The sequence below is a fragment of the Mandrillus leucophaeus genome, unplaced genomic scaffold, assembly GCF_000951045.1.
Source record: "Mandrillus leucophaeus isolate KB7577 unplaced genomic scaffold, Mleu.le_1.0 Scaffold929, whole genome shotgun sequence".
Lineage (NCBI taxonomy): Eukaryota > Metazoa > Chordata > Mammalia > Primates > Cercopithecidae > Mandrillus > Mandrillus leucophaeus.
In genome coordinates, this window is record NW_012110130.1 from 884,994 (window position 1) to 904,540 (window position 19,547).

Below are 19,547 nucleotides of genomic sequence, written 5' to 3' on the forward strand. Positions count from 1 at the left end.
AGAATTCAGAAATGTCCTTTGTCTTCCCTTCAAAGATTGTGAAATGACACGTGTCTATTTAAGGTGTATTATTTCTCCACTTGGGATACAAGATACACCACTGGTTAGCTGGGGGAAAAGTTATTGTACTATATAAGAAAGTGGGCAATGATTCAGCAAGTCTCTGACACTTCTGGTTGCCACAGTCAATCCTGTAGAATCACACCTCAGATTGTATAACATTTTCACACTTTTGTTACTCCTTCTTTAACTGAAAACTTGAACTCACACGGTGATGGGGAACGGACAGAGGCCTGGCCTCTGGTTCCAACTCTGTCATTAACTCACCCAGTAAAATGTAAAAGTCCTCTCACCTCCCTGAGCCTCAGTTTCCTCATTTGTTGATGGAGGGGCACTAACCAGGTGCTCGCTGAGGCCTCTGATCCTCCATGGTTGGCTCTTTGGATAAAGGTAAGACAGATTTCCTCCCTGCCATGAAATAATTCCTCATTTAGTAATCCCTTCAGAAAGTGTCTGCTAAGTCCCTGCGGTGCAGACCTTGGCATCAGAGGCCAAGCCTATAAGAAAGGGAAGACACGATCCCCATTCTCAAGGTAAAGGGGGAATATAATGAAGAGAAGTTTGCAAAACAGAGATGAAGCTCAAGAAGAAGGGATGGGTGCCGTGGGGGCAGAAGGGAAGGAAGCACCAGCTGTGTTGGGCTAGGGTGAAGAGGGTGAAGGAAGGCTTTCTGGGGGAATATTTGTGGCTGAGATTTCACTTGTAGCTGACCAACGATTTCAGGTCACATAGCACTGAAAATCAGATAGGTGTAACTGCTAATATTCTTTCATTTGGTTTAGAGGAATAATTCTACTGTAGGTCAGCAGCATGTTTTGTTCTGTTCCAGAAATTTTTAAATTAAACTATATCTCGCATACATATAGCCCCTTAGAGTTCACAAACTTACCGAGAAGTGATGAAACTGAAACTTAGAGAGATGAAATAACTAGCCCTAGGTCATGTTGCCGGTAAGTGGTGGAGCCAGAAGTGGAATCTGGGTCTTTTGAGCCTAGAGCAATCACAAAACACCAAAATGAATGTCATGGGCTCTGCCAGCAACATGATGAGCCTTGGTTATACATGGTGCTTGTTGTTTAAAGTACCAAGTGACTTGGGATCTTCTTTCTTCCTCTGTTTTTTACATGTTAATACAGAAAAGGTTGTGGGATTTGCATAAATCTATTTTAAGGAGCTTCTTCTGGTGAAGAAAAAGAGAAGTTAACAATTTCTGCTTCTGTGTCTCTTAAGGAAGATGTAAGATCAAACTGAAATGTAAGAAGAAAGGCATGGCTCCCTCTAGGTTTGTAGGAGCCAGGAGCTGGATCTGCTCCAAAGGGAAGCCATGAAGGGCTTCTCAGGCAGTCACCGCCATTTCTAGTGATTTCCTACTCTCAAGAGTCAAAGGTGGCTCCACCTGCCTCCAGCTGGTTATAGCCCAAGGAAGTGTGTCTGAGATTGGTCTGTAGGTTTTAATGAACCAAGAAAGAATTCCCACAGCCCAGAAATGGCAATTCAGCTGTATAGCTAGAGAGGCCCCTGCTGATGAACTGATCTCTCCCTAGGATTCTGGGGCCAGAAGTTAATGTGAAACTTGCACAAAAGTTGCCCCCTGCCTCCCATCCAATTCTTATTCTTAGGAACTTTGAGACCTAGCCTCAGTCACAGTAAGTCACCAACCACTGCCCCTGTCTCTGGGTAGGGGAAATGTAGACTTTAAGTAAGTAAACCCAAGGCTAAGTTCTGATGTCACTGTTTATTAGCTAGATGACTGAATCACTTTCCCTGTGGAGCCTCAGTTTCCTCATTTGATAAATGGGGATAAATAATAGCACTCTGGGCTGTTGCAATCATCAGATGAAAAGTACTGCATTCATGTGAAGTATATTATTGCTCTTCATTATTTATTAGTGAGAAGCAGATTAGTTATAGGGATTAAGGCTTTAGTCTCCGGGTTCAAATCACCACTCTGTGTCTTTTATTTTTTATTTTTACTTTTGAGACAGGGTCTTGCTCTGCTGCCCTGGCTGGAGTACAGTGGCACAATCATAGCTCACTACAACCTCGACTTCCTGGGCTCAAGTGATCCTCCTGCCTCAGCCTCCTGAGTTGCTGGGACTATAGGCTTGTGCCACCACATCTGGCTAATTTTTAAAAAAGTTTTTTGGTGGGTCTTGCTATGTTGGCCAGGCTGGTCTTGAACTCCTGAGCTCAAGTGATCCTCCCACGTCTGCCTTCCAAAGTGCTGGGATTACAGGCGTGAGCCCTGGCACCAGGTACTCTGCCTCTTATTAGCTGTGTGATCCTGGGTGGGCCACTTGTCTTCTCTGAGTTCTACCTTTCCAATAGGATTATCACATTTCCTAGCTTCTATTATTTTTCTCAGAATTAAATGAGATAATGCCTCAATGCCTGGCACAGAGTAAGTTCTCAGAAAATGTTTGTTATCCTTATTGTCATAATTAATATTAAAAATCAAATCCAGGGAAACTGGAAGGAGAAAAGGCAGGGAGAAAACTGTAACAAGAAGGGGCACTCTGTGGTTTGGAGTTTGTTAGCTGAGCCCGTGAGTTTGCGCTCAGGTAGTTGTGTTTGCACACAAGGTTGGGTGTACAGGCAGGTGGGGAAATGCCTAATGAGTATTCCAGGTTTTTTGTTTTTGTTTTGTTTTGTTTTGTTTTAGCACTGGCTGTTGGTGGGCCCCGGCTCCCTTCTTTCTCCTCTCCATCCCCTGCTTTCTGTATCCATGGAAAGGCTGGAATTTGAGCGAGTGCCCTTCCTGTCCCCGTGTCCCCCTGTTCCTTTCTGCAGGGGTCAGTCCTCCTCAGTGCCCACCCCTCTCCTTCCTCCCCCCAGCGCAGAGAGCTGGAGCACATGGCCCATCCGAGGCCCGCGCTGGTGGCCCCGGTGTGGCCGCCTCCGCAGGGCGAGGGTCCTCAGAGCCTCCTGCCCCTCTGCACTCTCTCCCTCCCAGCCGCCCCCAGTCCCGCGTGCGGTGACAGCCTGCCCGCGGCCCTCAGCCTTCTGCGGCCCTTACAGCCCGTCTTTCTCCGCGCAGTGTCCACGGGTTCCGTGACGCAGGTGTCCTCGGTGAGCACGGATTCCGCCGGCTCTTCGTACTCCATCAGCGGCATCCTGGGCATCACGTCCCCCAGCGCCGACACCAACAAGCGCAAGAGAGACGAAGGTAAGTAAGAGAGGCCCGCGCAGCCCCGTCGGGGATGCGCCTCATGGGGTCCGTTTCGGGCGCTTGGTCGCAGGTGGCAGCAGAGGTGCCCGCGAGCACCCCCTTTACCTGCAGAAGAGCGAGTCCCTCTGCCCGCACTCTGTCCTTTTCATGAACACGGGAAAGGGCTGAGCCCTCCGCAAGGGCAGACAGGCAGCAGGGTGACTGTGGCATTCTTGCTGGCCTTCCCGGTGGTCACCCCTTGGACAGAAGCAGAGGGCCTGGCAGAGCCCTTGTGGCCTGAGCTTTGGCCTTTAAGAAGACCCTGTGTGCGTGCAGATATGCCGCCCGAGGGCAGGGTGTGCTGGGCTCCACACCCAAGTCCACTTTGTGGAGAAGCTTTGGACCGGAGAGAGGGGGCTGGGCAAAGCCGTGAGAGGGGCACACGTTGGGTGGGCGGAGAGGTGGGTTCTCTGAAAGGCCCTGCACACGTCTCAGCAGAGAAGGCCTTCAGCCCTGGTGATGGTGTTGCGGGCGGTGCTGAGGAAATTAATAATCATCATCCTTGCCCTTGGGTCTGGAAGGAAGGAGTGCGGGGGTGTTGGGAGGGATTACAAAGATGACAATCTTCCCGGTTGGTTTTTCTCAGGCCCTCCACGGGCTGGGCCGTGTGGTGCCTGGGTCCCCAGAGCCAGCCACCTCCGTCCTGGACGCAGGACACCTTAACCGGGGCGCCTTTCAAGCCCTGAATGGGCTGCCAGTACTGGCTGACATTAATGGGTTTGAGAGAAGAAAAGACCCCCTGGGAGTCTGTAAAACCTTAGTCAGGAAAAGGAGAAAAAAAAAAAAAAAAAAAAAAAAACCAGGGCTGTGGTCTAGGGCCGGAGAGCAGCGTGACAGAAATCTTGATTCAATTATTCTGTTCCTCGGCACAATTCCCTTTCTCAGCTCCGTGTAAGGGATGTGTGTTCTCGTGAGCACATGCCTAAGTACTTAAGATCTGTAACTAGAAAATTGAGTCGGCCCAGCCATGGATTGGCCTGTGGCCTGCGTGTTGCCAGCAGTGCAGAAGCAGAGCCGGTGGCCTGGGTTTGGAACCATGGGGGTGTGTGGGGATGATTCACGGCTTTTGGAACCTGCCTGGCCTCTCTCTTCTGCTCCTGCCGCTCCTGAGCAGATGTCAGAAGTCTTTAACTCAGTAGGCTGCCGTGCTGTGTTGCTGCAGGAGGCAGTGGGCCTGCCATCTCTGTTGGTTTATGAGGTTGATGGTGTCATCTTTTCTCCCATTGTCACCTGGACTCACAGCAGATGTGCCTAAGCTGGGGCCTGGATATATTTGTTCACGGTGGAGAGACAGATTGTGTGAGACTTCCCCGGAGGCTGAGGGATCCAGGCGGAGATTTCTGGGGAAAGAAAAAATATAGTTTGATGTTTATCACCAAACAGACAGGTTCTGGCCTGGAGGCATTATTTTACTTTGTTTTCGGAGTGCTATATTGGCTTGCAGTCTGACCAGCAGTCATGGTTTTGCCCCTCAAGCTCCTTTACAAGGTATAGCATCTTCAGAATGTGGGTGGTGTTGGTCTTGACTACTCTGTACTACTCAGATCACTCCCAGAGGACTGCGGCCCATTTAGGGGTATTGACCTTTAAGAGGGACAGTGACAAATGGGATTGTGTCCTGGATGAAGAGGGATCTGATACAGCATCTGGGACACCTTGAGGCTCTAGGGATATTTTGGCATTCTCATATGTGCAACTTGGTTCTTTTTAAACTGAGGTGAAATCACCTCTGCATCGGCCACACACTTTAACTTTAAGGCCATGCAATGAGATCTCATTCCTTCCTCCTTCCATGCCTCCAGATACTTGAAGGCAGCAATCCAGTCTCGCTTATTCTGCTTTTCTTTGTGCCAAGGTGTTCCCAGATGCTGTTCCCAGAGCCTCAAGGTGTTCCCAGATGCTGTATCAGATCCCTCTTCATCCAGGATGCAGAGGTGATTTCACCTCAGTTTAAAAAGAACCAAGTTGCACATAGGAGAGTGGCCTAGGGTTAAAAGGAGATGCCTCGGGAGGTAATGAGTGCCCTATCTCTGGGGATATGTAAGCAGAGACTAAGTGGCCACTTGTCAGGCTGCCATACAGAGTATCAAGAATCAGATGTGGTATTGGATGATCTTTTTTATTTTTTAATTGAAATTTTTTTCTTAATAAATAGACACGGGGTTTTGCTATGTTGCCCGGGCTGGTCTTGAACTCCTGACCGCAAGTGATCTGCCTGCCTAGGCCTCCCAAAGTGTTGGGATTACAGGCATGAGCCACTGTTCCCAGCCTGGGTGATCTTTGAAATCTTTCCAGTTCTGATATATATGGTCGAGTCCTGATCCTCATGAAGACTTGGGGATAGTCCAGTCGGCGGTGGTCTGTGGTAGAAGGGAGAATGACTTGATGGTCCTGGAAGCTTATAGGAGTGGAAAGAGTGGGGGACAAACCCAAGCAACCAGAGCCTCCCCCTCACTCCTGCCCCACACCACTGAGAGTGTGTACGTTTGATCCCGGGGTGGGCAGCAATGGCCAGGCTCACGGCAGGGAAGTGTCTGTCAGGGTATTGCATAAGTGCCTGCTTCTGATCTTTCCTATCCTTTCTCTCTATCTTTCTGGATCTCTGCAGTGGCTCTAGAGGGAGGTAAAGAGGCAGAGACTGTCACTTCCATTTTACTAGGGGAAGTGATGGAGGCTACACAGCCATACAGCTGACATGGACTGGGGAGTCGGGAGGAGCTGGAGTGCGCCTAAGGCCTCAGTTCCCTAGTATTTTCCAGCTACCTGTTGCCCCTCAGCCTTTTCAGAGATGCCCTTTGGAGGCAGAGCAGCCTGGGGCTGGGCAGAGCTGGGGCCGGTGTGGGGAAGAGTTTCAGTCAGAAGGGCATGATTAGCAGGTTGGATGCGGAGAGAGAAGTGAGACCTGAAGGCCAGAGGTTGGAGGAGAGCAGAGAACGTAAGAAGCAGCCACTGGGGAAACAGGGACATTTCAGGCACACTGGCTGGCTGGCCCACAGAGGCTGCAAACCATGGATTTGTGGGGTACTGGCCTCCAGAGCGGTACCATCAGCAGCCTGAGAGAAGAATCATGGGGTAAGAGAGGCAATGGTGAGCTAAGAGGAAGACAGCTGAGGGTCCTTGCCCATTTTTCAGATGAGGTGACTGAGTCTTTGCAAGGTGGAGTTGCTTACTCTGCTGCCTGGTACACAGTCATCCCCAGCTTAGACTTGAGTTTTGTCCTGAGGACATTTCCTGGGGCCACCTTCCTGCCCAGATCTCAGCAGAGGTGAACGGGTGATAGGATCCAAACACAGAGGGTGAGCTGGTGAGCAAGACTGACAAGCTCAAATTCCTCTGATGATTAGGGCAGCGGGTGAGGTGACACTGGGGGAAAGAATAAGGCAGGGAAGGCCAGTTTTGACCAAAAGGATCTGGGGGGCTCCTCATAGGAGGTGGCATTTGAGAGCTGGGTAGAGGGAGGAGAGGGCATTCCAATCAAAAGCAAGAGAGATTGTGCCAAGTCTGGGACTCTGGTGAGCATGTGCAGGGAGAGGACCAGCACAGCAGGATTTGGAAAGGAAGAGAGGTAGAGAGAGGTGGGTGGCTTAAATGTGGTCAGAGGCTTTGGAACATTTAGTCTAGAAGCATTTAGGGAGATAGTTTTGAGCTATGCGTCTTAGATACTCAAGAAACATTCACTCTGCTGAGTGTTTCAGATAAAAAGGTAACGTGAAAGTGACTAGCCCCGCACTATCCAACAGAAGGAGAATGCAAGCCACATGTGTAATTTTAAATGATGTAGTAACTACATTAAAAAGAATAAAAAGAAACAAGTGGAATTAATTTTAATAATATATTTTATTTAATCCAGTATATCCCAAATATCATTTCAACATGTCATCAATATAAAAAATTTGATACTATATTTTCTCTTATTTTTGCTGCCAAGTTTTTGAAATCTGGTGTGTATTTTACACATGTAGTACATCTCAATTTGGATGCTAAACGTTTGACAGTTAAAGTTAGATGTAGTCCTACCAAAACAATAAAGCTGTGTTTAGTGGGAAAAATATTTTATACTGCTTCTATTTTAAAATTAAAATTAAAATCAAATCAAATAAAAAATTCAGTTTCTCGATTGTACTGGCCACATTTCAAGTGCGCAGTAGCTACATAGGACTAGTGGCTGCTGTGTTGGACAACACAGCTCTAATACAAGTGCTTGGCACATAGTAGGTGCTCAGTAAGTGCTCCTTGGTAGAGTGGATCAGTCACATTCCTTTAGAGAGTTCACAATTAGTAAAGAGGGTAAGAGGAGGGACCGCTAGTTTCCTCAGTCAAGGATACTTTTGTTTGGTATTTTGGGCTTCCATAGAAAGCTCTGAGTAGAGCTCTGGAGCAAAGACAAACAAACTAGAATATTGTTAGGCTGGTGGATTGGCAAAGGCCCTTTCAGTATAGAGATTCTAGAGTTCTTCCTAGGATGTCTGCCTCCAAGACCAGACTCGGGGATACGGCCACTATGTCCAAGTCTCAGATGAACTGTTCTGCAGCAACAGGTAAGATCTCTGTGGCCTCTGGAGGAAGAGCTGGGGCTGGTTAAAGGAAGCTGCAGGAGGCAGATTATGGCTGAATGCAACATACAGCTTTCAGAAGCAGCCAGGCTGGGCCAAGAATGGAAGCTTTATCTTAGAAAGATAGTGAGCTCTCCACCATCAGAGGTGTGAGCAGGGGCTGGACAAATGAGGAGCAGAAGAGTCAAGGAGGACATTCTGGTTCAGCTTCTGTGACTTTTGAGGCAGGCCTATTCCAACCTGGGTGGCCAGTGCTTCTGTGCCAGTACTGTGTCTACGAGTGCATCTACCCCCTTGTCTTTCCCTTCTGCTGCCTGACCCTGAGGCTGCCACTCATGTGGACTTGACAGGGCAGGGGCCACAAATCATTTCTATTCCCAGCCCAGCCTCTCAGCATAGCCCCGGTTCACAGGGATGCCCAGGAGGCCTGTGGGATGGCTCCGAGGGTCAGGCTGGGGTGCCACTCAGTTATGAGATGTCGCTTTGTCTCTTGGTTGGTCTGAACTGAGAGCTTTCGTGGAGGAAACTGTGACATGGCTCAGGAATCCTGCTGGGTGACGGGAATGGAGGCTGAGTCGGCACCTCCCTCTCCGGAAGGCCCAGAGGAGGTGGTGGCAGGGAGAGACTTGGCAAAGCAGGCCGGGTTGTGAATAGCGGCCATGGGTGAAAGGGCAGCCTCAGACCCTCGGTTCCTTCCTGGGCCTTTGATCTCTGGTGAGACCTCCTTCCGCCGCTCTCCCCGCTTAGGTCCCCTCCCTGTCCCCCTCACAATAACCCACAGGGCCCTGAGTTTGAAAGGCCCTGAACACACTGAGGTCAGCGGAGTGCAAATCCCTTTCACCAGTTCAGAAAGCTGACCCGTCCAGCCAGTGTGGACTGTGGGGGCCAGAGGTTTCTTTTTGGGCAGTAGGTGTACATTGCAAGGGAGTTTCCAGCCTTCTGAGGAGGGCACAAGAAGGACAGCAAGGGCCCAGAGGTGGCCTGTCCTTTCCAGAAGATGCCAAGTCTGATGAGACTCTCATTGGGAAGTTTGTTGGAGGGCATTTAGCCAGGTGCTCCCATTATGACTTCCTTTTTGGGGATGCCTGTTTCCTCTCTGTTTTTGTGTCTCTCTCCATGTCTTTGGGGGTGCATCTCATTCTGTATTATTTGGCTTTGTTTATTTCCTGTTTATTGAACCTTCCTCTGTGTCTGTTTCTGTCTACTGGTCTAGCTCTCACTAGCTTTCCTTTTCATACATATTCTCTCTCTCTCACACACACACTCTCTCCTACTCTCTCTCTCCCTGTCCTTCTCTCTCTCACACTCATTCACTCGTTCAATTTCCTTTCTGTCTTCTTGTATTCTCTCTTGCTATCTCCCTCCCCAAATCCCCTCTTCCCCTATCTCTTTCAGGCTGAATGCCCCCTCAGCCCTGCCTAGCAGACCTCCACGGGAGCTATGGCCAGAGGGAAGGGGTTTCAGAAGCTCACAGACTGTGCTGGACCCCTGGGCCCTCTGACACGGGCAGGCCCTGGTCTTTTCTCTCCTAGGACCCTTTACCTTCCCTGGATGCATAGATGCTGTCTGCCGCTCCCGGGATCAGGACAGAAAATGGAAGCAGGAAGTGGGGAGAGCCCTCTCAGAGCTCCCGGAAGGGATGGGTGTGTGGAAAAGCTCAGGATTCCTGAGTCAGGAGTAATAGGCAGCCCCTGTGGGATTGAGAGTTCACAGATCTCTGATCCCTGGAGAGACCCAAATAAGGTGTTGAGTCAAGGCACAGGCTCATGGGCAGGGAAGAAATGGTTTGAGGACTTCTTGTAGCAAGTTACTTAATCTCTCTGCACCTCCATTTTGTTATCTGGCGAATAGAGTTGATGCAAGCCTTGTGGGTTACTGTGAGAATAAAATGAAGTGAAGTGACAGCTGCCAAGGGCGTGGCCCCAGGGCCTGGCTATAGTCAGTGCTGAGTAGATGACCACTGAGAGGCCTGTGTTTGAGGATGTGAGGCCCGTCATGGCAGAGGACAGCAGGCTTCAGCCACGGTCCTGTTGGCAGCTGGAACTGGCTGGTTCACCCACCACCACCTTTCTGTTTGGAGCCGTGGAGCCATGGGGCGATTCCATGGTACTGAAGAAGCCGATTGCCTGCAGCCAGGAGCCCGGGGCATCCAGGCTGAACAACAGTGCCCCCAGGTGTCGGCTACAGAACGAAGGGCCACTCACTTTCCTCCTCCTTTGCCTTCAGGACGCTGAGTCTCCCCACCTGCTTCATGACAGAAGAAAAGGGTCAGGCCCCAGTTTTCCCTGAAGAGAGGCACAGGGAGCACAGAGGGGTGGAGGCCCCCAGGGTGGGGGCAGAGGGCAGCACTCTGGGCCTGAGAGGGCTGGGCCTCTGAGGGGTGGTTGGGGCCACCAGCCTGGACCTTGAGACTCCCCCGTGGGAGCTGAAAGGGCCTTGGAGAGCACCTGAGACGCCCCACTCCATCATTCACATGGGAAAACAGGCTCAGAGAAGAGAGGCGGTCTGCCCAGATCACACAGTAAAACCCAGAAAACCTAGAGGGAGAGGATGGCTCCATGGAAAATCCTTGGCATCCCTTGCCTTTCGATGTGACAAATTCAGTTATCCTCTCCCTCCTTTCCTCCCTTCTCACAGGGCGGACCACCGTCCCCACTGTTGACAGCCGGCCCCATCAGTCTTCTCTCCCCATGGGGTACTGCCCACACGTCCCCCCGCGCTGACCTTAGTTCTTGAGAGAAGCCCTGCCCTTCCCTCGCGGGCCTCCCTTTCCCCCTGCTCATTCCTCCTGTGCCTCCAGTCCCTGTGTGTTGGCTCAGCTTCCTGTCTCCAGGCCATTGCCCACTCAGGGCCTGCTATCTGGAATGCTGTCCTTGAGCCTGGACCTGGCCTGGCTCTCCGGAACCAGCCCTCTCCCCTGTGGGGATTTCCAGTGTTGGGTCATTGGTCCTTCACAGCTGGCTGAGACCCAAGGATTCTTTAGGGTCCAGTGTGGAGTATGGGTGACCAGGCAGGCTCTCCATCTCCTTTTCCCAGAGTGGCTTTGGGGGCAGGAAGGAGGTTACCACCATTTTGTCTTGGACTCTGCAGGGGCTTTCCAAGGACAGGTCCCCTCCCTGGCCCTCTGTGAGCTGTCCCCTGGATGTCCCCTCATGTAGAGGGCTGGGTTGTTTCCTGAGTTCTCTTTTTGCCCAGGCAGGAGTCCGTACCAAGGTTCCACTGGGGTGTGGTCATGGTGGGGGCATCACATAGAACCCAGGGGGGAAATTGGCAGCCTGGCAGCCGTGCTTTCCTTGGCTTGCCCTGTATGGATGATGATTTTGAATTAGTTACCAACATTGCAAAATCAGGAAATTTCATGTATGGAAGGATGCCTGGCTTCTTTTGGGAAGAAAAACCAGATCTGGCAACCCTGGGGCAGCTGGCAGCCTGGCAGCCCACAAGGCAACAGTCATCTGGGGCTGCTGGGCCTGAGTTCTCACGCGCTCCCCACTCAACTTGCTCTCGGCACTTGTGCTCTGTTTTTCTCGCCCCGAAGGTCTTTGAGCTTCTGGAGTCTTAGCATGAACTCTGAAGAAACCAGTTTGGCTCAGTCTGCCTGTGGCAGCTGAAGCTAACAGGAGGCAGGTCCTGGAATTGGCTGGTGGGGCCGAGTGCGCGTGTGTGTATTTGTGTGGTCAGGGAAGTGGGTGGTCAGGCTCACAGGCCAGAGGTGGGTAGGGTAGTGGAGGCAAGAATTTAGGGCGAGGGCCAAGCAGCCACACTCCTTGGCAGGTCATGTACTCTATACCCTGTAGGTAGGGTAGTCCAGGCACAGAAGGCGCAGGCTTGGCCCAAGGGTATGCAGGGGGCAGTTAGTGGCAGAGATGGTGAGGACCTGGTTTCCATCTCCCTGCCTGGCTCCCTGTGATCTCTGTCTTGATCTTATAGCCATGGGCACCTCAGTTGAGACCCAGATAGACAACTGCTGGAGGCCTTTGTGGTAACACAGGGCATCTGAGGCCAGGTGGCCAATTGGAGGGGGCTCCTGGGGCCTTTCTGTAGTGCCCAGGGCCTGTCCCACGGGTGGGGGCTCAGGTTTCGGTTCCTCCTCACTCCTGGGTCCCCAAGTTTCACTTTGATTCAGTGAGCAAGAGCCCCCGTGAGAGCCAACGCCACTGAACCCCCACCCTCTCTGTTTGCACACCTGGTTTGCCCCAGCCCCTCCCCCTCCTCTCACCCCCAGTTCCTTTTCCCAGGGGCCGGTGTACGGGTGTTCAGGAGAGTCCTGGGGGTATGGGAGAGGGTAGGGTGCTGCCATGTTGGGATCTCGGTTCAGGGAGTCAGTTTGAGGCCAACCAGTACAAGAGTGGTGGGGCCGATGGAGGAGGAGGATACAGTCTCATCTGCTGTGGGCAGTCCCCTGCCAAGATGGTCTGAAACTTGAGGTGAAATGGTCTTGGCTTTCTCTGCCCTGCATGCCCTGCTGCCCCATGGGGAAGAGAATCCCACAGTCCTTTCTCTCTGGCTTGGGAATACGGTTTAATCCCTGGCCGCACAGTCTGTGGCTCAGAGACTTTACAAGGCTTCAAACCCCTTACCCTGCTGTGTCCCTTCTTCCTGTCCCTGTCTCTGTCTCGGCATCAGTTTTTCCATCTAAAATGGAGATCAAGGAATTGCTGAGGTTTTTTCTGGCACCAAAATTCTGAGTTTCTCCTGGTTCCATCTCAAGTCCTCTTGGCATTATTTTAGAGCAGCAGTTCTCAAATGTTTGGTCCTGGGTCCCTTTAAACTCTTAAAAATTATCGAGGACTTCAAGGAGCTTTAGTTTGAGGGTTAATTAAAATGGATGAAAGTTAAAAATATTTATTCATTAGAAATAACAGTAACAAACAGGCAACATAAAAGATATTTTTGAAATAAGAAAGAACCAAATCTTCCAAACCCCCCAAATTTAGTATGAATGGCATTGGCTTATAGTTCTGCAGGTCTCTTCAGTGTCTGACTTAATAGAAAACAGCTGGACTCTCATATCTGCTTCTGTATTTGCTCTGTGGTGATGGAACACATCTTACAGCTTCTGAAAACCTCCACTGTAGACTCGTGAGAGAATGAGAGTGAAGAAGGCAAATCACACCTTGGCATTAATATGAAAATAACAGGTGCAGCAAACCACTATGGCACATGTATACCTATGTAACAAACCTGCACGTTCTGCACATGTGTCCCAGAATTTAAAATAAAATAAAAAAACACACAATAATTTTGCCCTCACAGATCACCTGAAAGCATCTTGGAGACCCCTTCTTCCAACCCTGGCAGGGCTCCCTGGACTACACTTTGAAAATTTCTGCTTCAGGCTGCTGCGAAGTCTGAACTTGCCTACTTATCACTCATATAGATAAGGAGAACAGTTAAGAGGTTTCAGTTAAAAGAAAGGTGTCATCAGTCGTTTCTCCCATTCTTAGCTCCTGAAGACAGTGGGAGCCATGGCAGGTCTTTGAGCTGAGGAGGGAGTGACAAGACACACTGGGCTTTGGAAATCCTCCACTAGCCAATGGGATATGTAGTGCTTCTTGCTTCTATCCCAGGTTGAGCTCCCACAGAAAGACGTAGCTACCGAGCCTTCTCCCCTTCCCAGCAGACTGTCGGTAGGGCTTGAGGTCTAATTTCCCTCCAGAAGGCTTCCTTCTGTGCCAGCAGCAGCCAGCTTGTGCCACCCAAGAGCCTGGTGAGTGGAAGTTTCAGAACGCTGCCTCGTCTCCCCATCCAGCTTAGCTCTGTACTGGCCTGCAGCCTCCTGGAGACCCCATCTGGGGCATATTTTTGATGGGAAAAAAAACCTAGCAATGCTATTGATTGGGAATGAAACAAAACAAAATAAGGAAGTGAGTTTGGTATTTATCTTGACTCCTGGCATTTGAGGAAGAGCAGGTGTAAAAGGTGGTCGAGCAAGGGGAGATTTTTGTTCTGATTCCACAGGGGTTTCTGGGTGTTTCTCGAATGTTTCTGGGTAACTCGTGTGTGTGTGTGTGTGTTTGTGTGGGAGGGGAGGGTTGGGGGGTGGGGGCGAGGTGTGTGTGTGCCTGCATGTGTTTAAATTTCACTTTGAAATTTCCAGTTTTCATTTTTATTAGTACAAATTAACATTTGTATTAGTCCTTCCTTGGGGCATTTTATCCCAGTGATAGAATAAAATGGGTGAGAGGGAGAACAAGAGAATGTCTTAAGGTAATTTGAGAAAAATTGAGAGAGGAAGAAGGATAAAAGGTGTGAGAGAAGGTATGTGTGAGAAACAAATTGCTTGTAGCAACATCAACTGATCTATGAGAGGAAATAGGCAGAGAGAAAGGCATAGCCTCTTGAGGGACTGAACAGTGGAGGATGAAAGTGAGGAGGGGGTCAGACACTTCCCAGCACCAGCCACCAGGTGGCAACATCGACCCAGGACAGCTTAGTTGCTGTCCAGGATTAGGGACAAGAGGGGTAGAGTAGCAGGGCAGTGTGTGCCGGCCATTCATGAGCTTAGTATGCTTGTAACTGGGTTGGAGGTGGGCTGATCATTCGCTGAAGTGTCACTTCTTTGTCAGCATTCAGTCAGGGAGGGGGAGGCTGGACCATTGCTACTGGAGATTAATCTGGTCCTTTCTCACCTCCATGGTCCAAATGTCTTGATGTAAACCTTTCTGGGAGTGAAGTCCTTGGCTCTACTCTAAGCCTTTACTTGCTGTGTGACCTTGGCCAAGTCACTTCTCTCTGAGCCTTGTTTTCCTCATATTAAAATGTGGAAATTGGAACAGATGATTTTTGAGGGTCTTTTGGGTTCTGACACTCTGTGGTGTACCAGAGAGCACTAGAGCTAGAGTTAGATTCTAGATCTTTCTCTGTCAGCCACGTGACCTTTGGCAGGTCACTTCTCACATCTGTGGAGATTATAGTGACATATCCCTCATAGATTTATATAAAATAAAAGATGGAAAAATGTTTTTGAAATCTTTTTGGTGCTTTAGGAAAAGGGGAGTGTTGTGATTTTATAATTTTTGCCGGATTTTTTTTTTTTTTTTTTTTTTTTTTTTTTTTGTTTTGTAATTTTGTGATTCAAGTCCTGGCTCTGCTGCCCATGCAACCTCTGCCTCCGGGCTCAAGCCATCCTCCTAGCTCAGCTTCAGAGTAGCTGGGACTACAGGCACGAACCACCATGCCTGGTTAATTTTGTAGAGATGATGTTTCACCATGTTGTCCAGGCTGGTCTCAAACCCATGAGCTCAAGCAATCCACCTGTCTTAGCTTCCCAAAGTGCTGGGATTACAGGCGTGAGCCACTGCACCCAGCCTTCTCTGGAATTTAAATTAGCCAGAAGCAGGGGCTCCACCACTTTCACTGCTTAGAAAGTTTGTGCCTCTACATGTGACCACAGAAAAAGGCCTGCCTTATGGTAAGTGTTTGCTCAAGGTCACTGCATCTCTGTGCTAAATATCCATTGAATCTGCTCATTTCTCTCCATCCCCATTGCTACTGCCTTGGTCCAAGCACTCTCTCTCTTCTCTCATTTGGACTATTGCTGTAGCCTGCTGGCTGGTCCCCATCTCCAATGTCATTGACTTGTCCAAATAATAGTCTGCCCTCCACATAGCAGCTGAAATAAAGTTCTGATCAATGACTTGCCTGAAGGGTTTTAACCTTCAAATCTGCCCATTGTTCTCAAAAGCCATGCAAACTTCTTAACAAGGCTGCCAGGCCCTCTCCACTCTCCTCTTTTCACAACTGCTCTAGTCATACCAAACCTCTTTCCATTCCTTAAACACCAATGCTCTGTCCTGTTTGCAACCCAGGAGTCAGACAACCAGGGTTCTAGTGCTGACTCAATAATGACTACTCCTGGGACCTTGGACTAATCTCTGAGCCTCAGTTTCCCAATTGTGCTTGTGATTGGACTGTTATATGAATTGAATGAGATGATGCATGTGAAGTGCTCAGGATGACCCCACATATAATAAGTGCTCAATAAAGAGTGCCTTTTATTATGCTCTTCCCACTGCTTGAAAAACTGTCTTCCTCTCTCACCCTACCATTTACCTGGCTGACATCCCAAACTTCAGGATCTAGCTTGTGTCACTTCCTAAGTGAGGACTTCTTAGATGCTCCCCTCCAACCTAACTCCCCACCAGCACACAGAACCTGCCTGTTCATCAAAATATCACATTTGTCACTTGCCTGTTTTCCCAGCAAGACTGTGAGCTCCATGAAGGCAGGAACTGTGTCTGGAGCAGTCACCAATGTCACCTTAGTGTCCAGCACAGGGCCTGGTTCACAACAGCAAATATGTACTGAATGGGGGCCATGGATGTCACAGAAGCCATGGGCTCATCTGGGGAATGAGTGGAGGCTGCTGAGCAGAACACAGAACCTTGCACATCAAACATCCCCCAAGTCCTGCCTGACCCCAGAGTCTCCTCCAGGATCTTGTGACAGCCATTCTAGATGGGGAGGGAGCTGTCTCATGATCTAAACACACACATGCACACATACGGATGCTGGTGCCTATGGTCCTCTTTCTGCCTGCCGTACCTAAGCATGTGCTCCAGATGTGTATAGATCACAGCCCCAAAGAGGAACTGCAATATGGGATAATTATATTGGCTAATATTTACTGAGTGCTGACTATGTAGATTTTAAATTATTAACTCACGTAATACTCACAACCACTGTACCAGGTGGATACTCTTATTATCCCCATTTTATAGAGACACAGAGAGAGTGAGACAATTTCCCAAGGTCACAAAGCTCAACAGCGGCAGTGTTGGGACTAGCACCTGGGTACTTACTGGCCATCCCAGTCTGCCTCTCACAGAGGGTGTCACAACAGGATGACATCCGTACGAGGCTGTGTTCTCCAGGGGAATGTCCTCAGCTCTCTCCAACACGGGGCTCTGATTCTACTTTTTCGCAATTCTGCCTATCCCCCCATCAACCTGTCTGGCTGAGCTCAGGGGGACCTTGGCTCAGAGTCTGTTGCATCACTCAGGGGTACGCCATTTCCAAAGCTTTCCTAACACTGTTGTGCACACTTCCCTGTCACACCTGCAAGTTGGTCACCTTCAAGTGTAGTTGGCTGGTCACATGTGGGTTTTAAGCCACAGCAGGTGGCACAGTGGGTAGACTGGGGTTTAAGCTCCGCCTTTCCTTTTACTAGCAGTGTGAGCTTTGACAGCAAAGGGCTTTAGCTTCTTTGGGCTTTGATTTCCTCACCTGTCGAAGGGGGATAATAATTCCTGCCTTTTCTGGTAATTAGAAAATGTTGCCTATAATATTTTGATTAGCACTGACACATGACAAGTTTCAAAAATATTATCTATTATTTTATTTTTTCTATTATCAGAGCAAAGTGTTTTTACTCTGAATCTAGATTCCTCAAAAATATCTTGTTGAGAATGTTCTAAATTCCCAGATCTTTTGTTTTCTCTCTCTCTCTCTCTCTCTTTTTTTTCTTTTTGAGACAGGTTCTCACTCTGTTGCCCAGGCTGGAGTGCGGTGGTGCGAACACAGCTTACTGCAGCCTTGGCCTCGTGGGCTCAAGCGATCCTTGCACTTCAGCCTCCTGTGTAGCTGGGACTGCAGGCATGCACCACCACACCCGGCTATGTTTTAGAAATTTTTTTGTCAAGACAAGCTCTAACTGTGTTGCCTAGGCTGATCTTGAACTCTTGGGCTCAAGTGATCCTCCTGCCTCAGCCTCTCAAAATGCTGGGATTACAGGCTTTCTCTCTTTTTTAATGGTCATTTTATTTACATTGCTAAGTTTCATGATAGGATTGTTCAGCTTAGGGTCAGAAGAAAAGGAAAGAAATACCAACTGGAATTCATGCTGGCAGAATTTCAGCTCCATGTTTCAGAAACACACATAATTCAAGTTGTAGCTGAGGGCAGCTGTCAGAAGTAAGGTGAGCCTGACACAACACTGGAGAAACCGGGGTTTCTCATCCTGACTCAGCCGTGGCCTTGTGGTGTGGTCTGAGTCAGGTCCTGCCCTTCCGGAGCCTAGGATAGGATGCACTGAGCCTGGACAACCCTTCCAGCTCCTGATCCTTTCTCCTCCCCCGCTCCCTGCCGCTCCCCTCCTCCTTCTTCATCTTCTCGCTGTTCGTTTCCTTTCTGTCTCAGACACAAACGCCATCCAGCACTTCTGAATAGTACTTTTGTTCCGTGAACATCTCTTTTCTGAAAAGGACGATTGGTCAGGTTTGTATCTTTTAACTGCTGGCACATTTTATCAGTTAAGAACCTGCGTACCTCCCTCTCAGGAGATCACCTTAAGGAGGCAGGCAGGCAGGCAGAGAGGCAGAGACAATGGGTGAAAAACAACTGTTTGGGGGCCTAATTTATGGTCTCTCCAGCAAACGCCTTCTTTCAGGGGAGCCCCGTTTCCTGCTCTTCCCCATGGCCCCAAGCACCTTCCAGCAGACTCCAGAGTATGACTCCTTCCTAGCTCCCCAAAGAATGGGGAGACTGAACGAGCAGAGCCTGTGCCTGAGCCATCTCGTTCAAGGCCTTCAAGGGCCTCCTGGCTTGGCACTCCCTTGCTGGTATCTTGAACCACCCATGCTGGGCCTCGATTTTCCTACTGGCAACAGAGAGAGCAGGACGCCTTCTTCAAATTCTTGTGGAAATTCAGCGAGAAGCAGTGCATGAGAAAGTGCTTGGTAAGCTGTAAAGCTCTATTGCCTATGAGAGTATCATTATAGTTCATCTCACATACCCACTCTGTGGCAAGGGACACATTTCTGAACATCTCCAAGGGTCAGTTTCCCCATCTGTAAAATGGGGACTATATACTTAGGTCATACAATTACTGTGAGAATTTCGTAACAGAGGTAAAACACCTGGTACAGTTCTTGGCAGTGGGAGGTGCCCAGGTCTAGGTTGGGCCGTTTTCCGTTTCCCTTTCTTATTCCTTCACAGCGCCTTTCCCTAAGTACAGCGTATAGCCACGCAGCCCCAGGCGTCTGAAACCCACCTGGCCACTCTGTGGCCTGCACCCCACTTTGCTCCTCTGTAGAAAAGGGATAGTTAACAGTATCTGCTTCCGAGGGTTGTGGGGGAAGATTAGACCATGCTCATCCGTGGCTCGACACAGAGTCAACACCAGGTGGACGTTGGTGATGCTGCCAGGCCTTCCTCCCTCTGCACACCCAGGCACTGGGCGTGGGCTGGACGGGACCCCGGCCACCATCTCCTTCGAGCCTATTCGTGGCGGTGAAGAAAGCCAGGCATGAGAGGAGCAGGAAGCGAATCGCTCAAGGTCGCACGAGTCATATCCCAAGATCTTTGAGGGATATCCAGGGATCCGCGGTGCCACTGTGCGAATACAGCTCGGCAGAGAGGCTGCGGTCCCTGCGGGGAGGCCGGTCCCTTCCTCCTCGGCCCCGCGGTCCGGGAGCCCCGTGGGCCTCGCTCCCGCCCACCGGCCGGGGGTCCTCGGGGCTCGGGCTCCGACGGAGGAGCCCCTAGGGCCGGGGGCGGAGGGCAGACGCCTTCCAGGATGGCACCTGGATTTCCTGCGCGACGTGGAAGGAGAAATGAATTCAGCTGCTGCAGAACGTGGCGCAAAGAGAAGGCAGCGCGCGGCGCCCCCGGGAAGGAGGCCGCCCGCTCGCGCCGGCCTCCGCCAAGCATTTGCAATTTAATTGACATTGGCGGCAGGAAGCCAATCAGTCTAAGTCAATTGACGTTCCGAGATAAAACTAATC

General features: G+C 50.0%; 1 protein-coding gene across 1 annotated transcript in view; it reads left to right on the forward strand.

Moving 5' to 3' along the window:
• The window catches only part of PAX5 (paired box 5), a 99,733-nt gene that overhangs the window by 28,154 nt on the left and 52,032 nt on the right, over window positions 1–19,547 (forward strand). Inside the window, exon 5 of the mRNA XM_011970123.1 lies at window positions 3,098–3,226. Within this exon, the coding sequence (XP_011825513.1) occupies window positions 3,098–3,226 (129 nt within the window). The remainder of the gene's footprint in view (window positions 1–3,097; window positions 3,227–19,547) is intronic.